Genomic DNA, 22,283 nt, shown 5'->3' with positions numbered 1-22,283 from the left:
GGAAACAGAAACAGACATAGAGTGATTCGGCTGAGGTTACAAGATTGTAAGTAAAGCAGCCTCATCAGAATTTCAAACGAGGCCAAATGAGTCTGGCTCAGATTCTTAGAGTCTAGTTCAGATTCTCAGCCAATATGTAACACTGCCTTAGTTCCTCCATGAGTATTTTGAATTGTATGGTAAAGCAAAACTGAACTCTGAACCAAGAAACAATACGATTTTCTATTCCAAGCGATAAACCTCTTCTTGAAAACTCATGTCACAGAAAATCAGACTCATAAAATATCAAAGTTGAATATTGTTATAAATGAAAAAATGCTACTATTTTAAAAGAATTTTATTTTTATTAATTTAGTACTACATAAAGTTCCTTTTCTTCTCTTGGCTCATTACCAAACAGAATTGATTCCTTTCACACAGCTAAAAACTAAGAAAGAATTGCTAAGTAGATTGAACTGTATATTGTGAACATATTATTAATATTCTAAAATTCCTTCTTAAAGAACTGGCGACTTTGTATAATAGCCAATACATGTCTGTTTACATACAGCTTTGTGTTTCTTAACAGACATGAAAACAAGCCTCAAATAGTCTATGATTTTTTTAGTATAGATTACCTACATTTCTTTACAGTAATCATACTATTTTATATAATAGTAACTATTCTATATTAAGTAATCACATTAGAAATAATTTAAAACATTTCTCTAGAAAAGATGCCATTAAGAAGTTTATCAAGTAAGCAGAAGAGTAAGTAAATCCTTACGTATGTTGCTGATGTAGTTTTGCAATTTCTTTTTCAAAATCTTGAGGTTGATTAGGAATGAAAGAATAATCTGAGAGGTAGCCTGGCAAGTTTTCTGATTGATTGTAGTCTCCAAGTTCAGCTAATAAATGGAAAGAAAATATTCACACTTCAGTAAACACATTTTTCAAGTTTTATAGCCAAATCAGCAATGTCAAGAATTCCTTTATATTTCTGGAAGTAAAATATTTGTTTCTACTGTTACCATTTAAGCAAATTATAACAATGCATTTAATGTTCTCCTAGGTCTTAAACAACTTCAGAAAAATTATTTTCAGGAATCAGAGTAAGTGCTAACTAATTGGATGTTTCATTACACTTTCTGTGTAGTCACTTTTTTCTGCATAGTAACATATGTTTAAATAACTCATACATTAAAGGCCGTACTACCAACAGAGACCATGCAATCACATGCTATTTGGCCCAAAGGTGGACTGATACTTACACTGAACAGCAAATGAAGCCAAAAGAGCAGCAGTGTTATAAGGACAGGGCAATCTAATAAAACAGAAAATAACTCAAGGTTAAACACAATAATTTTAAAAGCAATATAATTTATATTATACTATTCACACTTGAAGTTTCTGTGTGACTTACATTTTAACTATTAAGTAATGAACTTATCTGATGAAAAGAATTCATGCTACATGTAGCCATCTTTCAGTAGATAATCTGTTTGCAATGATCATGAACTACTTAATACATAATTGGAAGTATTTTTAAAGCCCATTACTAAAAACTTAAAACAGCTCACCTTCCAGTAAGTATGTCTTGTTTGATTTGCAAGAAATACTGGTACCTTAAAAAAAAAAAAAAGATAGCGTTTACTGGAATTATAACATTTAGAGTTTTAAAAACTGTATATTTACATTAACAAATAAAACTGAAATATTTAAGTATTTGCTTTTGTAATATGCATACTAGCCCACGTAAAGATATTTTAAAATAAACTTTCATAAGTACATGAATCCAAACATTTAGAATTCTTTGATAAATGAAATTTGATACTTATATTTTGTTTCCCTAGCTTCTATTATAAAACTTTCACGAATTTAAGAATTACATGACTGAGGGAGATTAGGGAGAAATACTCTAAAGTGGGATTTCCCTGGTGGTGCAATGGTTAAGAATCTGCCTGCCAATGCAGGGGACACGGGTTCGAACCCTGGTCCGGGAAGATCCCACATGCCACGGAGCAACTAAGCCCGTGTGCCACAACTACGGAGCCTGCGTGCCACAACTACTGAAGCCCACGTGCCTAGAGCCCATGCTCCGCAACAAGAGAAGCCACCATAACGAGAAGCCCACACACCACAACGAAGAGTAGCCCTCGCTCACCGCAACTAGAGAAAGCCCGCACGCAGCAATGAAGACCCAATGCAGAGCCCTCCCCACCAAAAAAACAAAAAAACAAATACTCTAAAGATTGGTGTATGCAGAAAGTAGAACTGGGAAGCACAGAAAACTTAAGTCAGAGACATAGAAGAGCTGACAGTAGCAACACTAGAGACCAACTAAAGAAAATCACTCTTTCAGCTGAGCCAGGAAGCCAGCTGCAAGGACAGGCCTATGTGTTGATCACCGTATCATCAGGCAGCAGGAAGCTGCTAATTGTAGAAAAGCACTTTCCATCTTCATTTGGGTTAAGAAAGCTCTCTTTGATCAAAAAAAAAAAAAGGTAAGTTCCATTCCCTACTATTGCCCTACTATTAAAATTGCCAAGTACCCAATTTCCTTTAAAACCAACAAAAATGTAAGTATCCTGTAACAAGACTGCTGAAGTTGCTTACAAGATGGCACTCCCCTTCTGTCCTTGCTAGTGGGTAGTCATCCCTTCATAGATTTATCAATGCCTGGGTAAAGTCCCCTGTGCTGTATCATGTTGGCAGAAGATAAAATTTTGTGGCTTTTAATGTTTAAACAGAGAATCTTAAGACCTTCATTTCACCCAACTAAAAAAAGTTCACATACTCCAAGAGCCAAAAATTATTTAAAATTTTAGTTGTTTAGCTGATTAAAGTCATTAAAGAGTTCCATGACAATAGTCAAATTACCAAAGAATGTAATTAAGGTTTTCAGAGAATCAGATAAAAAAAGCTGATACAAATACCCTGGCTTCATATATTAATGAATGAAGTATATGAATGCTCTGTTAGGCTTAATACATAGTATTACACTATTATCTATGTACTCAATCCAAGACAACATATTTCTATCTGGCCTACTTGGCTTCATAATTAAAAGTTAAAGGTTTCTGGTGGGAAAGTCCTTTTTTTTAAAAAAAAAAATATTTATTTATTTAGGCTGTGCCGAGTCTCTGTTGTGAAACCTGGGATCTTCAATGCGGCATGCAGAATCTTTAGTTGTGGCATGTGGACTCTTAGTTGTGGCATGTGGGATCTAGTCCCTGCCCAGGGATCGAACCCAGGTCCCCTGCATTGGGAGCTTGGAGTCTTACCCACTGGACCACCAGGGAAGTCCCTGGTGGGAAAGTTTTACAGTTAGGATTGAAATGTGTATATCCTTGACATAATATTGTAAATCCTACACAAATAACACCTATGTTTCCTGAATTTGATTTACACACTGAGCAGTAAGGACTGATAGAGCAGAAACTGGAATTAAAAGTCCTAAGCTAAACCAGCCTGTGACCTTTGGCAAATTACTTAAAATTGGGTGGAGCCTTAGTTTCTCTATTTGTAAAAAGGAAGTAACATCACTTGCCTGGTATATGTATCCCAGGGGCCCTAAATATGGTGATAAAAGCCCAATTTTTAAAGACAATTAAGACCTTTAAGGTAGATTAATAATGATTGAGCTAAATGCAGAAATATGTTTAAGCTGTAAAAAAAAATACAATAACATACCATGCACTAAACACCTATTATGTACTGAGTAGACCTAAGCACTAAAAAGATATGAAAGAAATGTCATTTGTATTCTGATGACTCCTAAGAAAATGCCAATTCTAATTACGTCAGCACCTGTTAATACAAATGACATTTAACCTGAAGAAAGGTCTGTAACTACTTTCTTTTTTTTTTACCACTAATCCAAAATAGAATCTCAAGGCAAGGAGGTGTAGCAGTAATTTCTTGTTTTGTGGGGTTTAAACTAGTCCTTAAAATTTAGCCGCTAACTGTGGCTAAGGGTATCCTACTATTAATCATGACCATAACAAGAAGGCTACCCAAGCACTAAAGTTTTAAAGGAGTATTTTTTAACCGTGGAATCACCTGGAAACCTATGCCCAGGTCCCATCTGAGACCTATTAAATCAGTTTCCAGGGGTGTTGCCAAAGCATCAGCACGTTTTAAAGCTCCCCTGTAAGTGATTCTAACTTGTAATCAGGGTAGAGAATCCTTGATGTACACAATGGTGATTAAAAATAAAATCGGCCCTTCACTCCATTTTACCAAGCAACGCCAGTTACAAGGTTCCAGGACATTCCATTATAAGGGATTTTTGAAATAATGCATTATTTCTAGGGAGAACAAAGATAATATTTTAGACTGATGGACAGCACAATTCCTCAGTTTCTACCAAACGTGATTTTACTTTATTCTACTTCATGAAGATAGTTTGACTTTAATTATCAGTGAGACACATTTATTCCTTGGTTATGTCTTCAACACAGGCCATAAAAGAACCAACACATTCAAGCTCATTAAGAAATTTAAAGACAGTTTTCTGAGTGAAATAAATTATGAATATGGCTACAATTGACAATATTTTAATTGCTTATGTGAACAAACTTTTCATAAGCAGTAAATACATTAGAAATCCAATTAAAAATTATTGGTCTTTTATTTACAAATATTTCTTATAATTTAAAAATCTAATTACATAAATATATATTATGGAATACTTTGTTACTTGATTTCAAGTTACAAGTACTAGTAAAAAATGCATTTTGGGCTTTCCTGGTGGCGCAGTGGTTGAGAGTCCACCTGCCGATGCAGGGGACACGGGTTCGTGCCCCGGTCCGGGAGGATCCCACATGCCGTGGAGCGGCTGGGCCCGTGAGGCACGGCCGCTGAGCCTGCGTGTCCGGAGCCTGTGCTCCGCAACGGGAGAGGCCACAACAGTGAGAGGCCCGCGTACCGGAAAAAAAAAAAAAAAAAAAAAAAAAAAATGCATTTTAAATTCCTTTATAATTCACAATTTTCAGTAATTGAGAGTAGTTTCCTTGAAGTTCCTCCAAAATTAGGGCAAGTTTGACTCCACTGAGAATTATTTAAGATAAAAGATCTTGTTATTTTAATTATTTAACAACAACAACAAAACCTGACTAAGAGCTACAATATTAAACTAAATATTTATATGATACAACTTGGCTTTTCAAGATAAATTAGGTTGGACGTTATTAGGGTCAAATGTTAGGACTGCCTAATCCCAGATCTATATTCCTGAGTTCTCCTGTTAGAAGAAAGGTGACACCCTGACCCCCAACAAACACACAGAAAAGGACTCTCAAAAGTTCTTTGTTTCTCCACTTCACCACAGTATTCTAAAGGGTAACCAATACATTACCATCTAGGAGCCTACCTAGAGGTGGCTTTAGGTGTGGGTTTTTAATTTGGTGCCCATCTTTCAGAGTAATTCTGAATATAGTGTTACCTATATTCTTATATCTTATGGAAGGTATAATATGCTAATTTTTAATTCTGTCTTTTTTTTAAAAAACTAATTACTAATTCTGTCTTTCAAGCAATACACAAGGTTATCACTCAGGTTTTTTTAAACAATGACAGTTACCACACTGTGATTACTCCCCACTATTTCCACCTTAAACAGTTCACCTAACATTTACACACTACCAAAACACTCATCTGGGTCATTCTTGTGTGTACTTTGTCAAGTAGAAGGGACAACAAAATCAGCTGTAAATTACTAGACCTACAACGGCCAGTAGAGGGGGCATTTACAGGCCTGAACATGCTAGTGCGCTCTGCCAACTCCCTTTACAAAGATGCCTGCTGTGCTCTGTAAAGTGCAGCACTCCTACACTTAACGGTGTACAGTTTATAAAGCCTATGTCCACCTCCATGGAAATAACGTATATATAGAATATATTTTTACAAGAAAAAAAAACAGCAGACAATTCTCACTATGCAGAATGCCTTGAATACAACTGCAGCATCATCTAATTACTTCAGTTAGTTACAGCAGTGCTTCTGAACCATTCTTCACAAGTAGAGAAGTTAATATTGATATGGCTCGGGAAGCTGCTTGTGGCTGGACGGGGTGGCCCTGGGGTTTCAATCTCCTGAAGCCCTCCCAGCCATCCAACAGAGGAGGAGGCTTAGCTTGAAACGTCTAGAACCCCCTCTGTGTGCTGGCAGGGAAGCTCAGAATGATGTCATGGTAATCTATTTTTACCTAATTAATTTCAAAATTTCATAATGGCTTTGACAATATTTTCAAGTAAAAACATGCTCCATAAAAACCCACCTTGTATATTCTTCTTGTAACTTGTTGGGGTCACTTACAAAAAATTTGACTCTAAAGTTCAAACTGTAAGGAGATCCTCCTAGAATTAATAAAAGCAGTTCTAATTAATTAGATTATATTAGTCCTTCATCTTTATAAAGTATACTTGCATAACATCAAATAAATATGTTTGCTCACTCTTTAGCTGCTTCCTTATTGGTTTGTTTGGATCCAGCCACCTCTGAAAAATAAATAAATAAGACTGATTTCTTTTTTTCCTGGAGGAACTAATACATCAATTCTTGCAAGTCTGTTCCATTTGAAGATTAATGCTAAAAATTGCATTTTTTGAAAAGGCATAGGTAGGGGGAAAAGAATCACTAAATTACAGACTCATATCAAATATAACACAATTATGCTAGAAAGTATTGAATGTACTTATGCTTTAAGATTTTGATTTCAATTTCTCATTAAGTTATATAGTGTGCAATAACCTCTATTCCAAAAGTAAAAATGCTTAATAATCACTGCAATATGAAGTGATTCTGTTAAGTTAACTATAGTATATAATAGTCTATCAAGTTTTTAAAATTCTCTTTATCTTTCATAAAAATATGCTTGGCTTTATGCTCTCATTCAGACAAAATTTAACTACACATAATGAAAATCTACTCTTATGAAAAATTTTAACTCCTACTCTATCCCTTAAAAAAGAAAACAAAAAACAAAATACCCCCCCCCAAAACACCTCATACTAATTTTTTAAGAGACAATGTTTAGTTTGGGGAAGGACTGCTTTTTGTATATGAAAATTTCAAGTAGTCTCGACACTTCTGAATGCCAGTTAAGCTCTATTTCAGGCGAACTATAACTAAATTCAGAAAACATTTCAACTGCCAATGTTCAGTTAAAAAAATTAAAGAATCCAAAATGAGGTGATAGACGTGGCAGTATTTTCAAAGCACTACACAAATATAAGCTTACATATCGTTACTTATAAACTGTCCTCCTACCACCCATACTTGATTCCACGCAGAGCACACAAACAGATTTCAGTAACAAGTGGCTGAAAGTCATCCATGAATCCTTCCTTTCCATTATCCATAACATCCAACATATCCAATCCAACTAATTCTACCTTCAAACCGTCCCTAGAATTGAATAATTCTTCACCATCTACTCTGCCACCATCCATGTCTCTGGGACAGCCCTGGCCACAGCCTCTCACCTACAGGCTCTGCCTCTTACCATCATCCTCCCTCCCCCCGAAGCTACAGTAGTCTTTTTTTTTGCTACAGTAGTCTTTTAAAAGGCTCACTCCTTTGCTTAACATCTCTTGATAATTTCTCAATGTTGAGGTCCAAAGGCCTTACTGTGACTTACATGGTCTCTCCCTACTTCCTTTTTTTATTCTATTGGTCTTTCTTTAATGTTTTATTTGCCTCAGTTAATTTTAAAAATGTATATTTCAAAGAGGCAATTTTAGACTCCTGATAAGTTTTGGAAGCCTTAAAATACCAATCAAAATAGGTGTCCAGTTCAGTTTTGACAGTTCCAAATCTGTGGCTGTCTAACACAATTTTTTTTAATATATACGTATATCCACTCTTTCTTAGATTTTTTTCCCATGTAGGCCACCACAGAGCACTGAGTAGAGTTCCCTGTGCAGCAGGTCCTTATTAGTTATCTATTTTATACGTACCAGTGTGTACATGTCGATCCCAGTCTCCCAATCTACTCTCCCTCCCCCCTGGTAGCCATAAGTTCGTTTTCTGCATCTGTGAGTATTTGTTTTGTAGGTAAGTCCCTTTGTACCCTTTTGCAGACCCACATGTAAGTGATATCATGTGTTATTTCTCTCCTCACTTCCTCCACCTCAGTTTACTGAGCTCCAGCTTAATGGCCTCCTTTCTGTTTCCCCAAGATGCCATCTTGGGGCCTTCAATTCTAAGCTTCCTTATGCACAGAATGTCCTTCTCTGGCTTTTCCCATGGCTGACGTCTTTCGTTATCTAAGTCTCAGCTTAAATTCCACCTCATCAGAAAGGCCTTCATGGACTGCCCTATCTATCAAAAGTATCGTATGTCACAAAGCTCCTATCTACTTAGTTATTTTCCTTCGGGTAAGGAACGTTAAATTCCTTCATAACATTTTCTTAATTGCAACATATTTGTTTTACTTTTTTATTGCCTATCTCCTTTCTTAGATTTTGAACTCCTTAAGGTAAGGAATAAAATCTGATTTATAGCTGAAGGGTCAGTACCCAGCACAGAACATGGCATATAACATCTACTAAAAATACCTGGTGAAGGACTAACCCTGCTGAATGACTCAGTGGGGCGGGGGAATCTGTTTCTGTGCCAATAATCAGATGGTTTTTACCCCTACTTAACACATCTGTTCCCCCTATGTATCCACCCATTTATCCATAGTCTCACCCATCTATCAATCTGGTGATTTTTTCCTCCATACTTTCTAGAAAAAAAAACATAAATTACATTTATTTTAATGTCTGTCTAAAATCGAAATTTGGGACCAGTTATTGCCCCAAAGCCTGCCTTCCTGACCAGAAATGCAGACATATTTACATACACAAGTAGATGTGTGAGGCTGACACAGCTAGGAGTACACTAACAAGCACTGGGAAATGTAATACTTCCTCAATGACGTCAATTAGATAGGACGTAGGTTCTTGGCTTAAACCATGAAGATGGAGCCAGATGAACTTGAGGGTCACAGGGTCAACTTCACTCACACCGCCCCAAAATTCAGTTCAGATTCTAACTAGCAACTGCACTGACTTTACCAGTGAAATCTTCACAGCAGTGAGTCTCCCTCATCCTGAACGTGTTATTTCTCCATTTACTCATGTCTTCTATTATCTCTTCCTGTAAAGTTTTATAGTTTTCTTCCTATAGATTTTGACACCCCTAATGTCAAAAGTTTATTCATAGATATTCAATGGATTTGGGTTTTTAAAAGAAAACTTATTTAATTTGCTATTTTGTTGGATTATGTTCCCTAATTGATATATTGAAAGTTACTGATATTTATTTGTTTGTTCAGCTTTAAGTCCTACTAGTTGTAAAAAGTTTTCCAAATGATTCATTTGGACTCTCAAGGCAGATTCATTTTATCACTAAGAAGAAATGAGTTCTCTGCACCTTCATCCCAAACACACAAACATATTTATTCCACAGGGAACTGCACCTGCTGCCCTCGTTGAACCAGAGAAAGAGAAGAGGGCTAAGCAGCGTAGCTGTTTCAAATCGTTTTGATAAACTGTGCTGCCTGACCCTGAAAACTCTCCGCCTCTACTGTATTTCTTTGCTACATTCTTTTTTCGGTTTCCTCTATTTGATTTTTCCACCAATCCTTGCAAGCACTGAATCTTCTAAGAAATCCTTAACACTTCTTGTCTGCTCATGGCACTCATTGGAAAGCAACAAAAAGCAGGCAGAAGAAATTGGACCTAAGTCTATTCTTGAAAAACAAAAACTGCAATGGGTGAGATTTCTATAGTTGCAGTTTTTTGCCTGAGAGCAATCTCAAATCCTGCACCAGGCAGGGGACAGCCTCACTAAAACTTGAGGTGTCAGCGGACAGAGTTCAGGCAGGAGTGGCAGAGTACCCAGAAAATTGAGGAGGAAATCCTGAAAGAGAGGGAGGCAGCAGAAGGGCTTAACTCTAAAATCCGGATATAAAAGCCACCTCAGCTCTGGCTGACAGTTCAACTTCTACATGCACAGGAAGACCCCAAAGCCCCAGGAAAGAGAAGCAGTTGCAAATGTAAAGAAATGAATAGAGATAACCGTTTGCCCAAAGGGAAGCAGGGTACGGACTGTGGGTCCAGATCCACTCGTTCTCAATAACACAGTCCAAGTCGTACAGGACGTCACTACCCTGTCCATAGCCAAGCTCTTTCTATCACCCTGAGAGGTTCCCTGTGTCCCTCTGCACCCAGTCCCCCAAGCCCAGGCAATCACGGATCTGCTTTCAGTCACTATATACCAGTTTTGCTTGCTCTACAATTTAATATAAATGAAATAATAGAGTATATCACGCAAAAATATAACAATTATTTTTCATCCATTCACTATTGACAGATATTAAAGTTAATTCAGGAATGAGCTATTATGAATAAAGCTACTATGATCATTTGTGTACAAGGTTTCGCGTAACATGTTTTCATTTCTCTTGGATAAATATCCAAAAGAGGGGTTCCTTGGAGGTATAGATTAAATCTATGTTTAGTTTTACAAGAAACTGCCAAACTCTACTTTCCAAAGTGGCTGTATCCTTTTAAAGTCCTACCAGCAATCCTTAATAATTGCTCCACATCCTTGCCAAAGTGTGGTATTGTGAGACTCTAATTTTTTAACTATTCTAATGGACTTTCAGTGACATCTCATTGTGGTTTTACAATTCCCTGATGCACCTGTGTTCAGCAGATGTCCTTTATCACAGTGAGAATGGTCCTTTTCCAAGTTTAAGAGTTTTCATTACGAATGGATGCTGAATTTTATTCTATGTAAATTATGCCTCAATTATACTGATTTAAAAGAAAAATTCTAGAAGCTAGAAGCACACTTAATGGTGAGACGCTGACTACCTTCCTCCTATGACAGGGAACAGGTAAGGCAGTGTGCTGCCGTCAGTCACCTCTATTCGTCATTGTCCTGGTAGCCTCAGCTTTCATGTAATAAAGAATAAAAAATAATGGTAAAAAAGAATAAAGACTGGGAGGGAAGAAGTAAAACTCCCTATTCACATATGACATGATTTACGCAGAAAAAAGCATATGTTTACATGACAATCTATGTAGAAAGATTGTCATGTAAACATGTTACATGAGCTCCACCCCATGTTACTGGAGCTCCACCCCAAACTTTCTGAATCAGAAACTCTCTATGTAGAAAATCCTACAGAATTTACAAAAAGTGACTAGAATTAATAAGTGAGTTTAGAAAAGTTACACACTAAAAAAAATAAACTGTATTTCTATATGCTAGAAATAAACAAATTGGTAACTGAAAAAGAAAACCAACAATACCATTTGCATGGTTCTTCTATCTACCAAGTTGCCAAAGACAGAATCTGAGATACCAGACTCTCTGAGTTCACTCTTTCCCTCATGAGCCCTGCTGACTTTCTCTCCTCTCTTGAGCACTTACCCACCACCAGAGCCAATCCAGTAACTCACTAGTGCAACAATCTCTCACCTGTCTCTAGTTTGCCACTTTACTTGCCACTGGCTATACTGTACCCAGAGTGATATGTCTAAAATACAATTTTCATGTTGCTTGTGTAAATAAATCCTTAGGCTGGTACAATCTTAACACAGATCAAAAGCACTTGATGATCTATTGCACTACTCGTATCTCATCTGTGACCCATCTTCTCTTCCTGCTCTATATTCCAGCCATAGGTATTAAAAAATTCTTTTTCAGTTCCTCAAATACAACAGTCCTCTCTCTTCACTCTGGAACCCTGCATATGCTACTGATTCTCTCTGAAATACTTCTCTGCACCCCAGATCCCTCTGTCATTCCCTCCCAAAATGGAACCGGGTTTAAAGAGAACAAAAACAAAGACCTATCATTTGGCAGGCTACCGAAGAAGTTTATACAAAAGGTAGGTAGTAAGAGCCTGAATTAAGGTAATACAGTAGAAACAGATGAAAGGAACATGAGAGAAATACCATATGAAAACATGAGAGAAATAAAAGCAAGCATTTTAGCAATCATGTGGTACTAAAACATGGTTTGTTGAAATAAGTCATTCTCTATGTGACTTCTATATTTCTTCAAACCAGATGAAATAATTCAAGAACACTGAGTTATATGAAATTAATCTTCAAATATTAGACCAAGCTATTCTCTATGAATCATTTCTTACCTAATTAACAGTCTACTGGGTTAGAGCAGTGGTTTTCAAAATGTGGTGCCTTGAACTACCAGCAGCATTGGCATTACAGGGGAATTTGTCTGAAATGTGAATTACCGGAGCTCCACCCCTAACTTTCTGAATCAGAAACTCTAGGCATAGGGCCCAGAAATCTGTACTGTAAGAAGCCTTCAGGTGATTATGATGTAAGTTCAAGTTTGAAAGTCACAAGGTTAGGGGATACGGAAACAGTAGTAAACCAGTAAATATCATAACCACAACAAAACTCTCAGAAGGATGAAACTGCAGAAAGAACAAGTCAACAGTAATCATAATCTACTCTCTGTCCCACTGAAGGGCACTGTAATTCACTCTGGGGGCCAAAAAAAAAGAAAGTAAATATATTACTCATGATGCACATGAGTAATAATCTTGAGGCTCTGATGAGTATCACGCTGATAAAAGCCACTAAGGTACAGCCACCTTGAAGTGCTTATAAAATTAAAGAAATTATGGGTAATGAATTACAACCATGTTACTCATTATTTTGCCCACCCACTCAATACACGTTTACTGAATACAACTATTATACAAGACATTATGCTAAGAGCGAAAGCTGTGATAAATAGGTTTTAAATGAAAGCAGAAGAAATTTCAAAAAGTCAAAGCTTTTCTTTTAAGTAATTTTGTTTGTTGCACTGGAATTCACTGTCAAGGAAGATTCTAAAGCAAAGGATAGTCAACTATGATTCTGTGTTTGTTACATATAAGACTACAATCAAATGCCAGGTGCTTTTTTAGTTCATCAGTTATAAATCCGATTAAACTAATTTCAGCATCTACACGCCTAAGACAATACTGATTCTGATCCTCAAAGGCGAATATTCAGTATCTATACATATAAAATATATATGCAACACATACATTTACACACTATATATATACACATGTATATATAACATATATGAGCTTTAAGATGAAGAAACTCTTAACTAGTAAGAATTGACAGGGGTTAATTCTTCGGGGATATTACCAAGTCCCTTTTGGTCACTGCTGGTAATTTTATGGCATGAGTACCTCCTCTCCTCAATATGCTCATTTTTATAAGTCCTGTGCATCTGCATCATTCTCTCTTGGGAAAGGAAAATAGAGGCTTTGGAGTCAGATAAATATGACTTCAAATCCTTTTGCAGCTACTTAATTGTCTGTGTGATTAAACGAGTTTTGTAAGCCTCAGTTTTTCATCTTTAAGAGAATTTTAACGATAGTTTCATAAGATTATTGTGAGAATTTGGTTTACTAACAAGTCCGCAATAGATATTTCATAAACGTTACACCCTAACTCCTTCTCTTTTTTAAAATGGCACCTCTTTTCCTCAGTCCATTAATTGTCCTCAAAGTCTTGACATATTTCACACTGACAACCAGAAATGGGACAATAATTACATTTGTGCTCTAAAGGCCCCTCCTTAGACACCTTTTGGCATTTCACAGATTCTTCTGAATATTTAAATACTGAAGTTGTAGTGCTGTGTACGGAAAAGACCTGCAGGGGGAGTTAGGAGACCCAAGTCTAGTTTCATTAATACCAGCAAAGTAGCTCGGGCTTTATCTCCTTGGATTGGGATAATTTCTCATGAAAAATAAGTGTGGTAAGACAAAATAATCTCTAAGGCTTCTTTTGCGTCTTTAAAACTGTATGATTCTAATCTGGGGGGAAGAATTATTCTGGATCATCAGCAATTGGTCCCTGGGACCTGGAAATATAATACCTTATTTCAGAAGGGATGCTCAAGATGGAAAAGTAAGACAAAGTAAGAAAAAGTAGGAGACAGCCAAGAGATCAACCCAGCTCAAAATACTGATACCTCTGCTTCCCCACATTTATCCTGCTGTAATTGTTTTAGAGTAGAAATGTCTTCTTGTGTACAAATTTATGAGACAGAATTTTTACTGCTTGTAACACATGTGGTCTCAATTATTAATCCTTCTGGAACACTTTCTTAGTGACTATGATGCTAAGTAACTGGTCTCTTTCTTCTTTGTTGTCTGTCACTTCTCCAAACCATCTAAAGACAGGCTTCTATCTAAACAGTCTGACCTATGAGTGTCAGCAAGATAATCTAAGAATTATCTATTTTTTTAAATCTCAATATTGCACATAGTAGCAGACACCTTTCACGTATTTGCCTGGCTAACAATTTATCTTTCTGTGAAAGGTAGCATTACTGACATTTCTACTCACTTCTATCAATATTTTCACGTTCATTTATTAAGAAATAACACTATTTCTCTAGGCCCTGGAGCAGCTCAAGTCATCTGATAAAGTACGAGGAAAGTTTGTTTTTATTTCAGTTCAGTACAAAAGGATTTATTTCCACTGAGACTAGCTGGACCTTGCTTTATTTTATCCACCTCATCTTCACAGTTTTTCATACAAAATCAGTAAGTAATGCCAAGAAAAAGTAATATTTAACATTGCATATTTACTTTCCACTAACCATTCTTTCAGAGACCTAGGACGTAACCATGAGAGAAAACGAGAGCAAGAGATAGAAGCCCTACTTTCCTCCCAATCGTTACTCGTATTTTCCAAAGACCTTACAAACTGATTTCTAAAGCACTGATTCAGAGAACCATTTCTTCAGCCTCCCAATTTTTCTCAACTATACAAAACATTTCCTTCAAAACAGTCATTCTCCTGTACTAGGCAAAGGATATCATATTCGTTTGTGAAAAACCCTCACTGTATAACCATATAAATTTACAAAGAATTCACAATTTTAAGATGAAAAACTAATTTCATCTTAATGCAGGCTAATTTATGTAACACTCAAGATACATTAAGTATTTACTTCAATATTGTAATGTTAACATTTTAACCTTTATGCCCAATTTTCTCTCCAAGAAGTACGAATTAGATTTGCTTCTCAGTTGTCTGAGACAAGTAGAGAAAGAAACTGGCACTCGATCTATAGACTGACTTATGATTAGAAAAACCTTAAGGAAATAACCCAACAGATTAAAATATCAAGAAACTGAAGTTCAAAGGCAAAAGAATTACCTGTAATCATTCAAATTAAAAATTTTTAAAAACTCAAACAGTGAACATTATAAATCAGAAAGGACTTATTATGAAGAGAGAAAAATTGCAATGGCAATGAAAAACAGCAGCTTACACTTACTGGGTTATCTGTGCAATCGTCAGCCAGCTGTAAACCAAAATAGTCACGCTCAGTCAAATCAAGGTGCCTGAAGACCATCTCCAACAGAACCTGCCCCTGATCATGTTTCTGGAAGAAAAGTAACAGGAAATCAAACTGACAGGCTACATCCTTTCACATTTTGAAACTCTTGGACTCTCCTCTTTTATTAAGTTGGCAACTGGTTCCATGCCAACGACTTGGTTGAGCAATAAAGACTCCACATGTCACATCGTACTTAGAAAAGTCTGACTTTGGGCAAACTGGTTCAAGGGGTACATAATAAAGATGAAGATATAAGGGAAACCTTTGAAAATGTCTTCTGCTTTTAGGCTATTCTCATGGCATTTTTGTAATTTTATATTGTTAGCACATTAACTCATGTATGTATCCATATCATTTGTCTTACTGTCTTATTCTTACCTTTAAGTTATGGCTGGAAAGTGACATATTTGACTAAGTACAATTTAAAATTTGTGTGTATAAGATAGATAATGCCACGAAAAGGGAAATAAAACAGTGAAAATTATGTGCAGCAAACTGATAACATTCTAATTATCAAAGAATACAGAGAACTTTAGGAAAAGATCTCTTTTCAATCTCACACCAGTTTTATCATGTGGGCATCATGCTGTGGCTTCCCTAAGTCCCGTAGCTACAAAGCTGTGGCACAAAGGGCATGATTGGAACTTTCCTAAAAAGAAATGTAGCTAATCACTGAAAACATAGAGAAACTGCTAACATGTTCAGCAATAAAAGAAATCACAGTGGGAAACCATAATGACACACCATGAACACACAACAATCGAAAAAGTAAAATCCAGTAAGATAAAAAATACCTAATGCTGGATCTGCTGTATAAAAAATAAATTAATTAAATTAAAAAAAAAACCTAACGCTGCTAACATTGTAGACAGGTATCATCTGTTGGGAAAGCACTTTGGAAACATTAGCAAGAGCGGTAACAGTATTGGCTACTTCTGTCATCCTAACCTGAGTGAAAAATAAAATCCAACTTTGGGAGAAACAGCTATACACCCCAACACATTCAGTGCAGTGTTATTTACATGAGACAAATACTAGGAAAACACATTAGCGAACAGTGGTGTATTTTTCCACCAATTTTGCCTCTCAATAGCTATGATAGTTTGGTAGCTTCCAGCTACAAGTTAGAATCAAAACTCAGAGCTGAAACGATAAGGACATAAGTGTTTTTTTCATACAGCACAAAGCAGAGAGATATGACAGACTCCAGAGTTGGCTAGTTCAGTAGATGAACGGTGTAATCAAGTACCAGGTTTCTTTCATCTCTCTAATCCACATTCCTGCTGTCAGCTGCATTCATAGGCTGTTAGTGAGATGGTCAGAGCTATTTCAAAATTCACACCTGCAGATGACAATGTTCAAAAGAACGACCTTCCTTGTAAAGAGCTTCCCTTCACGTCTCAGTGTGTCAAATAGCTATTTCCAAAACTCATCAATGGCAGGAAGTATGTGCCTCAAACAATGCTTTACAATGGTGGTCCCCATTTGAATAACCTGTGAACATTTTTTGTACTGATGCAACTCACCTCCCCCACCCGTCTCCCATTCTCATTAAATTGGCCCAGGGTGGAGAAGGAGCATTAGTCTTTTTAAAAAGCTGCTAAGGTGAGCCTAAGGTACTCTTCTAGAGACAAGATGGAGTAGATGCATTTCTCCCTATACTTCCAGCTGAGTGAAACCAACAAACAACAACAAAATGCAGAAAAATTGTTTTTAAACTCTGAAAGATAAAAGTAGCAGCCTGGGGCTTCCCTGGTGGCGTAGTGGTTGGGAGTCCACCTGCCGATGCAGGGGACATGGATTCGTGCCCCGGTCCGGGAGGATCCTACATGCCGCGGAGCGGCTGGGCCCGTGAGCCATGGCCGCTGAGCCTGCGCATCCCGCAACGGGAGAGGCCACAACAGTGAGAGGCCCGCGTACCAAAAAAAAAAAAAAAGTAGCAGCCTGGCTAGGGAACTCCTTGGGTTTTCTTTCCATTTCTTTTTATTGAGGTAAAATTCACATGATGTAAAATTAACCATTAAAAGTGTGCAATCCTTCTGCATTTAGTGCATTCACAATACTGTGCAACCATCATTTCTACCTAGTCCCAAAACATTTTCATCACACCAGAAGAATACTATACCATATCCATTGAACAGTATCTCCTGCCCCAGACCCTGGCAACCACTCATCTGCTTTCTGTCTCTATGGATTTACTTATTGTGAATATTTCATATAAATGGAATTGAACATGTGACCTTTTCTGTCTGGCTCCTTTCACTCAGCATTGTTTTCAAGGTTCCATGTTGTAGCATGTATCCACATCTAATCCCTTTATATGGTTAAATAATATTCCATTATATGAATATATCACAACTTGTTTATCAGTTGATGGACATTTGGGTTGCTTCCACCTTTTGAGTACTGTTGTTTCTGAGGCAGGAGATAGATGGGCTCCAGGCTGTGCAGCTGGAGTCTGTCCCCTGTGGACAGATACTCCAAGACAAAGATAATAGCGGCAGCAGAGAAGAGCTGAGTCCTGACCAGATAAGAGATAAAGATACCCCATTCCTTATTCTCGAGGTCAAAGAGACCCTCCTGACTACACACGCACAGAACGGCTCCTCAGGAGTCAAAAAGGGAGGGGACGCCACCCATAGTAGGTGATGTCAACCTACCCATAGGCCTCTTTGCTAGAATCCACCTTGGCTAAGAGATGCACGCACACACAGGGGAGGACCCTGAGATAAACCAAATACGGACTCAAGAGCCAGGCAAAGCAAGATGACTGGCCAGAGGAAACCCAGAAGAAATGCCCCATAAAAGTGATTCAAACTACCACAAGGGCACAGCTCTTTCTCTAAGCCCATCTGTGTGTCTATCCACATGAACCCTTTTTCCTTCTAATAAACACTTTACTTGTTTCATTACTTTCTGTCTCTTTGTGGAAATTCATTTCTACAAAGCCGACAGGCCAGGGTCTTGTCACTGGCCACTGGCCTAGTGGCTAGGATTCAGTGCTCTCACTGCCACGGCCTGACTTCAATCTCCGGCTGGAGAACCAAAATCCTGCTTCAAGCCACTGCAGCTGGGGCCACCCGAGATACTTCCACCTTTTGGTAAAGGCGTACAAGTTATCTGTTTGAGTATCTGCTCTCAGTTCTTCTGGGTATATACACAGAAGTGGAATCAATGGATCACATGCAAATTCTGTTTAACTTTTTGAGGAACCACCAAACACTTTTCCATAGCAGCTGTACCATTTGATGTTCCCACCAGCAATGCATGAGGGTTCCAATTGCTCCACATCCTTGCCAACATTTGTTATTTTCTATTCTTTTGATTAAAGCCGTCCCACTGGGTATGAAGTGGTACTTCACTGTGGTTTTGATTTGCATTTCTATAATAACTAATGATGCTGAGCATTTTTTTCATGTGCTTGTTGGCCATTTGTATATCTTTGGAGAAATGTCTAATAAAGTCTTTTGCCCATTTTTTAAAGTGGGTTAATAATCTCTCCGTTGTTGTGTGTTGAGTTCCTTTTATATTCTAGATGCTAGACCCTTAACAGATATATGATTTGCAAATATTTCATCCCTTTTCATAGGTGTTTTTTCACTTTCTTGATCACATACTTGTATACACAGAAGTTTTAAATTTTTCTGAAGCCCAACTTATTCATGTTTTTCTTTTGATGCTTGTGCTTTCAGTGTCATATCTAAGAATTCATGGCTAAATCCAAGGTTATAGAGAATTAACCATATATTTTCTTCAAAAAGTTTTATACTTTTAAATGTTACATGTAGTTCCTTCAGCCTGTTTGAGTTTATCTTTGTATATGGTAGGTATATAACCTAGGTAGGAATGCAATTTCATTCTTTTGCATGTGCATATCCAATTGTCCAAGCACCACTGGTTGAAGAAACTATTCTTTCCCCACTGAATGCTCCTGATAACTTTGTTGAAAATCTGTTGACCATACGTGTAGGGGTTTATTACTAGACTCTCAACCAAGTTTTCTTTTTACCTCACACATACCATAGACTTGGTACTGGAGAATCCTACAACCCAGAAACACCAACAGGCCCGATGGAAAGAGACCAAAAAAGCCTGCTTTCTCAAGCAAATGACCAGGAAAAGAGTCTCTAGGCAGGACAGAAACCTTACTAACAATGCTGACTCCAATCCTGCCAAACCCAGTGGAAAAAAACTGAGCCCGTCTCCAGCAGCGCCATGGAAACCAAGCAGGGGCCTGGGGTTCCATGTGCCTCCTGGTACTGCTGGCAGCAAGTGGGAAGCCTGCTCTTCTACTCTCTGCCAGCCAACAGCACGCTGCAATACACAGTCTCTCCCAGGGGTGGTATCAGCAGAAGCTGAGTGCGCAGTCTGAAGCTCAACCTAGCGGTAACAGGCAGTGCTCAGACTACCCCATGGGAGTGGTGACAGCAGAAGCTGAGAGGGAAGCCTAGATTTCCACTCCCACCACCACCCAGCGGTGGCAGGTGGCATCTGCCAAACAGAAATAAACAGGAGGATTTGGGAGAGGAGGTAGGTAGAAAAAGGGACAGTTAAACCTTGAAGTACAATCCAAATAAGGAACCACAAGTGAAACTGACCAAAATTAAAAGAGCAAAGGTTTAAAACTCAACTACAGTGTGGAATACGTGCAAAATTTTCAGTAAGGTCTCTGGATAAAACACACACACACACACACACACACACACACACACACGAAGTAGACCAAAAGAGCAATGCAAAGGTTCTGGAAACCAGATTGTTATTAGAACCACAACCCACAAAGGCAGGCCAGGACCTGGATACTACACCAGAGTGACTCCCTGCTACAGAGAAGATTCAGTATAATCCAGAGTCTCATGATACATTGCCCCAAATGTCCAGGATACTACCTAAAATCACCAATCATAACCTGAAAAATCTCAACTAGAATGAGAAAAAACAATCAACAGACACCAACACTGACATGACTCAGATGTTGGAATTACCTAACAAGTGTTTTGAAGCAGCCATCATATAAATGTTTCAATGAGCCATTATAAAGGTTGTTTGAAAAATAGAATATTTTGCAAAAAACTGAAGATATAAAAGAACCAAATGGAAATTATGTAACTAAACAACATAGTAATGAAATGAAAACTGGCTGGATGTGCTCAATAGAAGAACGAAGATGAGAAAGAAGAGAATCGATGAATTTCAAGACAAATCAATAGAAATTCCCCAATCTAAACAACAGAGAAGTTAAACTAAAAAAAAGTGACCAGAGCCTCAGAGACCTGTGGGACAACAAAAAAAGGTATAACAGTCATGGCACTGGAGTCCCTAAGAGAGAAGAGAAAGAGCTTCAGGATGACAAAATATTTGAGGAAACATTCGCTGAGATTTTCACAAATTTAGCAGAAGGGAAAAACACAGATTCAAGAATCCAGGTGAACCTCAATCAAAATGAATCCAAACAAATCCACCCAAGATACATCATAATCAAACTACTGAAAACAAAGCGAAGAGGAAAAAATCTTGAAAGCAACTAGAAAAAAGAATTTACCTATAGGGAGTGACAATTCAATTAGAATAGATTTCTCACCTGCAACCGTAAGACCAGAAGGAAATGGTACAACATTTTCTAGGTGCTAAATGAGAAGAACTATCAATCCAGAATTCGCTGTTAACAGAAAATATTGCATAGCAATGAAGGGTAAATAATGACATTCTCAGAAAAAAAGAAAAGTTAAGGGAATTTATCACCAATAGACTACCACTAAAAGAATGCCTAAAAGAAGTTCTCCAACCAGAAAGGAAATAATAACATAAAGAAACTTGGAAAAACAGAAAAGAAGGAAGAGCAATGAAATGGGAGAAACTGAGGAAAATATAAAAGCCTATCCTCGTCAGTATTAAATTAAATTACGTTTGATGGTTAAAGCAAAACATTGAACTTTATCTGATATGCTGCCAAATGTGTGTACAGAAAAAAATTGAGACAATTATAAAGGTGGGAAGGAAAAAGTACCTAAAGGTAGATAAGTTTTTTATACATCATTCAAGGTAAAATGTTGTTACCAATATTCTATGATAATTTATATATATAAAATGTAATAACAAGAGCAACCACCAAAAATAAAACACCCCAAAATTAAACCAAAAAAAACCTACCCAAAGAGTTACTCAAAAACACTAAAATAAATAAAAATGAAATCTAGCAAATGTTCACATAATCTATTAGAAAGGCAGGAAAAAGGAAACAAATGAAAACCATAACAAACAGAAAGTAATAAAATGGCAAACTTAGACTCTAACATAATAATAATTACAGGAAAGTATAATATATGGTCTAAATACATGAATTAAAAGGCAGTTTTTTTTACTGAAGTATAGTTGATTTACAATGTTATGTTAATTTCTGATGCACAGCAAAGTGATTCAGTTATACATATATATATACATTCTTTTTTTAATATTCTTTTCTGTGATGGTTTATCATAGGATGTTGAATAGTTCCCTGTGCTATAGAGTAGGACCTTGTCGTTTATCCTAAAAGGCTGAGATTGACAGAGTAGGGAAAAAACCATGATCCAACTATATACTATCTAAAAGAAATTTACTTCAAATATATTAATATATATGTGAGTTTTGAAAGTAAAGGGATATAGAAAAAGATATACCATGTAAACATTAATTTTAAAAAGTAGGCTTGAGAGCAAGTAACTTTACCAAGGGAAAAAAGGACATTACAAAATGTTCTCACACTAAAGAACACAGCTGGAAAATTAATGAAACAAAAATTAACAGAATGGGAAGAAATTAGAAAATAGAAAAGGCGTAAGTATAACTAGAGATGTCAACAATTAAGCAATTGCTAGAATTATTAAACAGAAAATCAGCAAGAATATAGAACTCAATGATACATTAACAGG

The 22,283-nt window shown here is 37.0% G+C and overlaps 1 protein-coding gene across 2 annotated transcripts in view; it reads right to left on the bottom strand.

The window, feature by feature from the left end:
- Positions 1 to 22,283, bottom strand: part of PTPN4 (protein tyrosine phosphatase non-receptor type 4) — a 174,618-nt gene that overhangs the window by 86,057 nt on the left and 66,278 nt on the right. For both annotated transcript variants that reach the window (XM_029225100.1, XM_029225101.1), the window contains 6 exons: positions 15,310 to 15,417; positions 6,437 to 6,479; positions 6,260 to 6,338; positions 1,560 to 1,604; positions 1,251 to 1,303; positions 767 to 887 (listed from right to left, as the gene is read on the bottom strand). In XM_029225100.1, the coding sequence (XP_029080933.1) occupies positions 767 to 887; positions 1,251 to 1,303; positions 1,560 to 1,604; positions 6,260 to 6,338; positions 6,437 to 6,479; positions 15,310 to 15,417 (449 nt within the window). The remainder of the gene's footprint in view (positions 1 to 766; positions 888 to 1,250; positions 1,304 to 1,559; positions 1,605 to 6,259; positions 6,339 to 6,436; positions 6,480 to 15,309; positions 15,418 to 22,283) is intronic.

The sequence above is a fragment of the Monodon monoceros genome, unplaced genomic scaffold (genome assembly GCF_005190385.1).
Source record: "Monodon monoceros isolate NGI ecotype Baffin Bay Population unplaced genomic scaffold, NGI_Narwhal_1 Super_Scaffold_16, whole genome shotgun sequence".
In the NCBI taxonomy this organism is placed as follows: Eukaryota; Metazoa; Chordata; class Mammalia; order Artiodactyla; family Monodontidae; genus Monodon; species Monodon monoceros.
The sequence above is the reverse complement of the archived record's forward strand: the minus strand, read 5'-3'. Positions and strand labels throughout refer to the sequence as shown.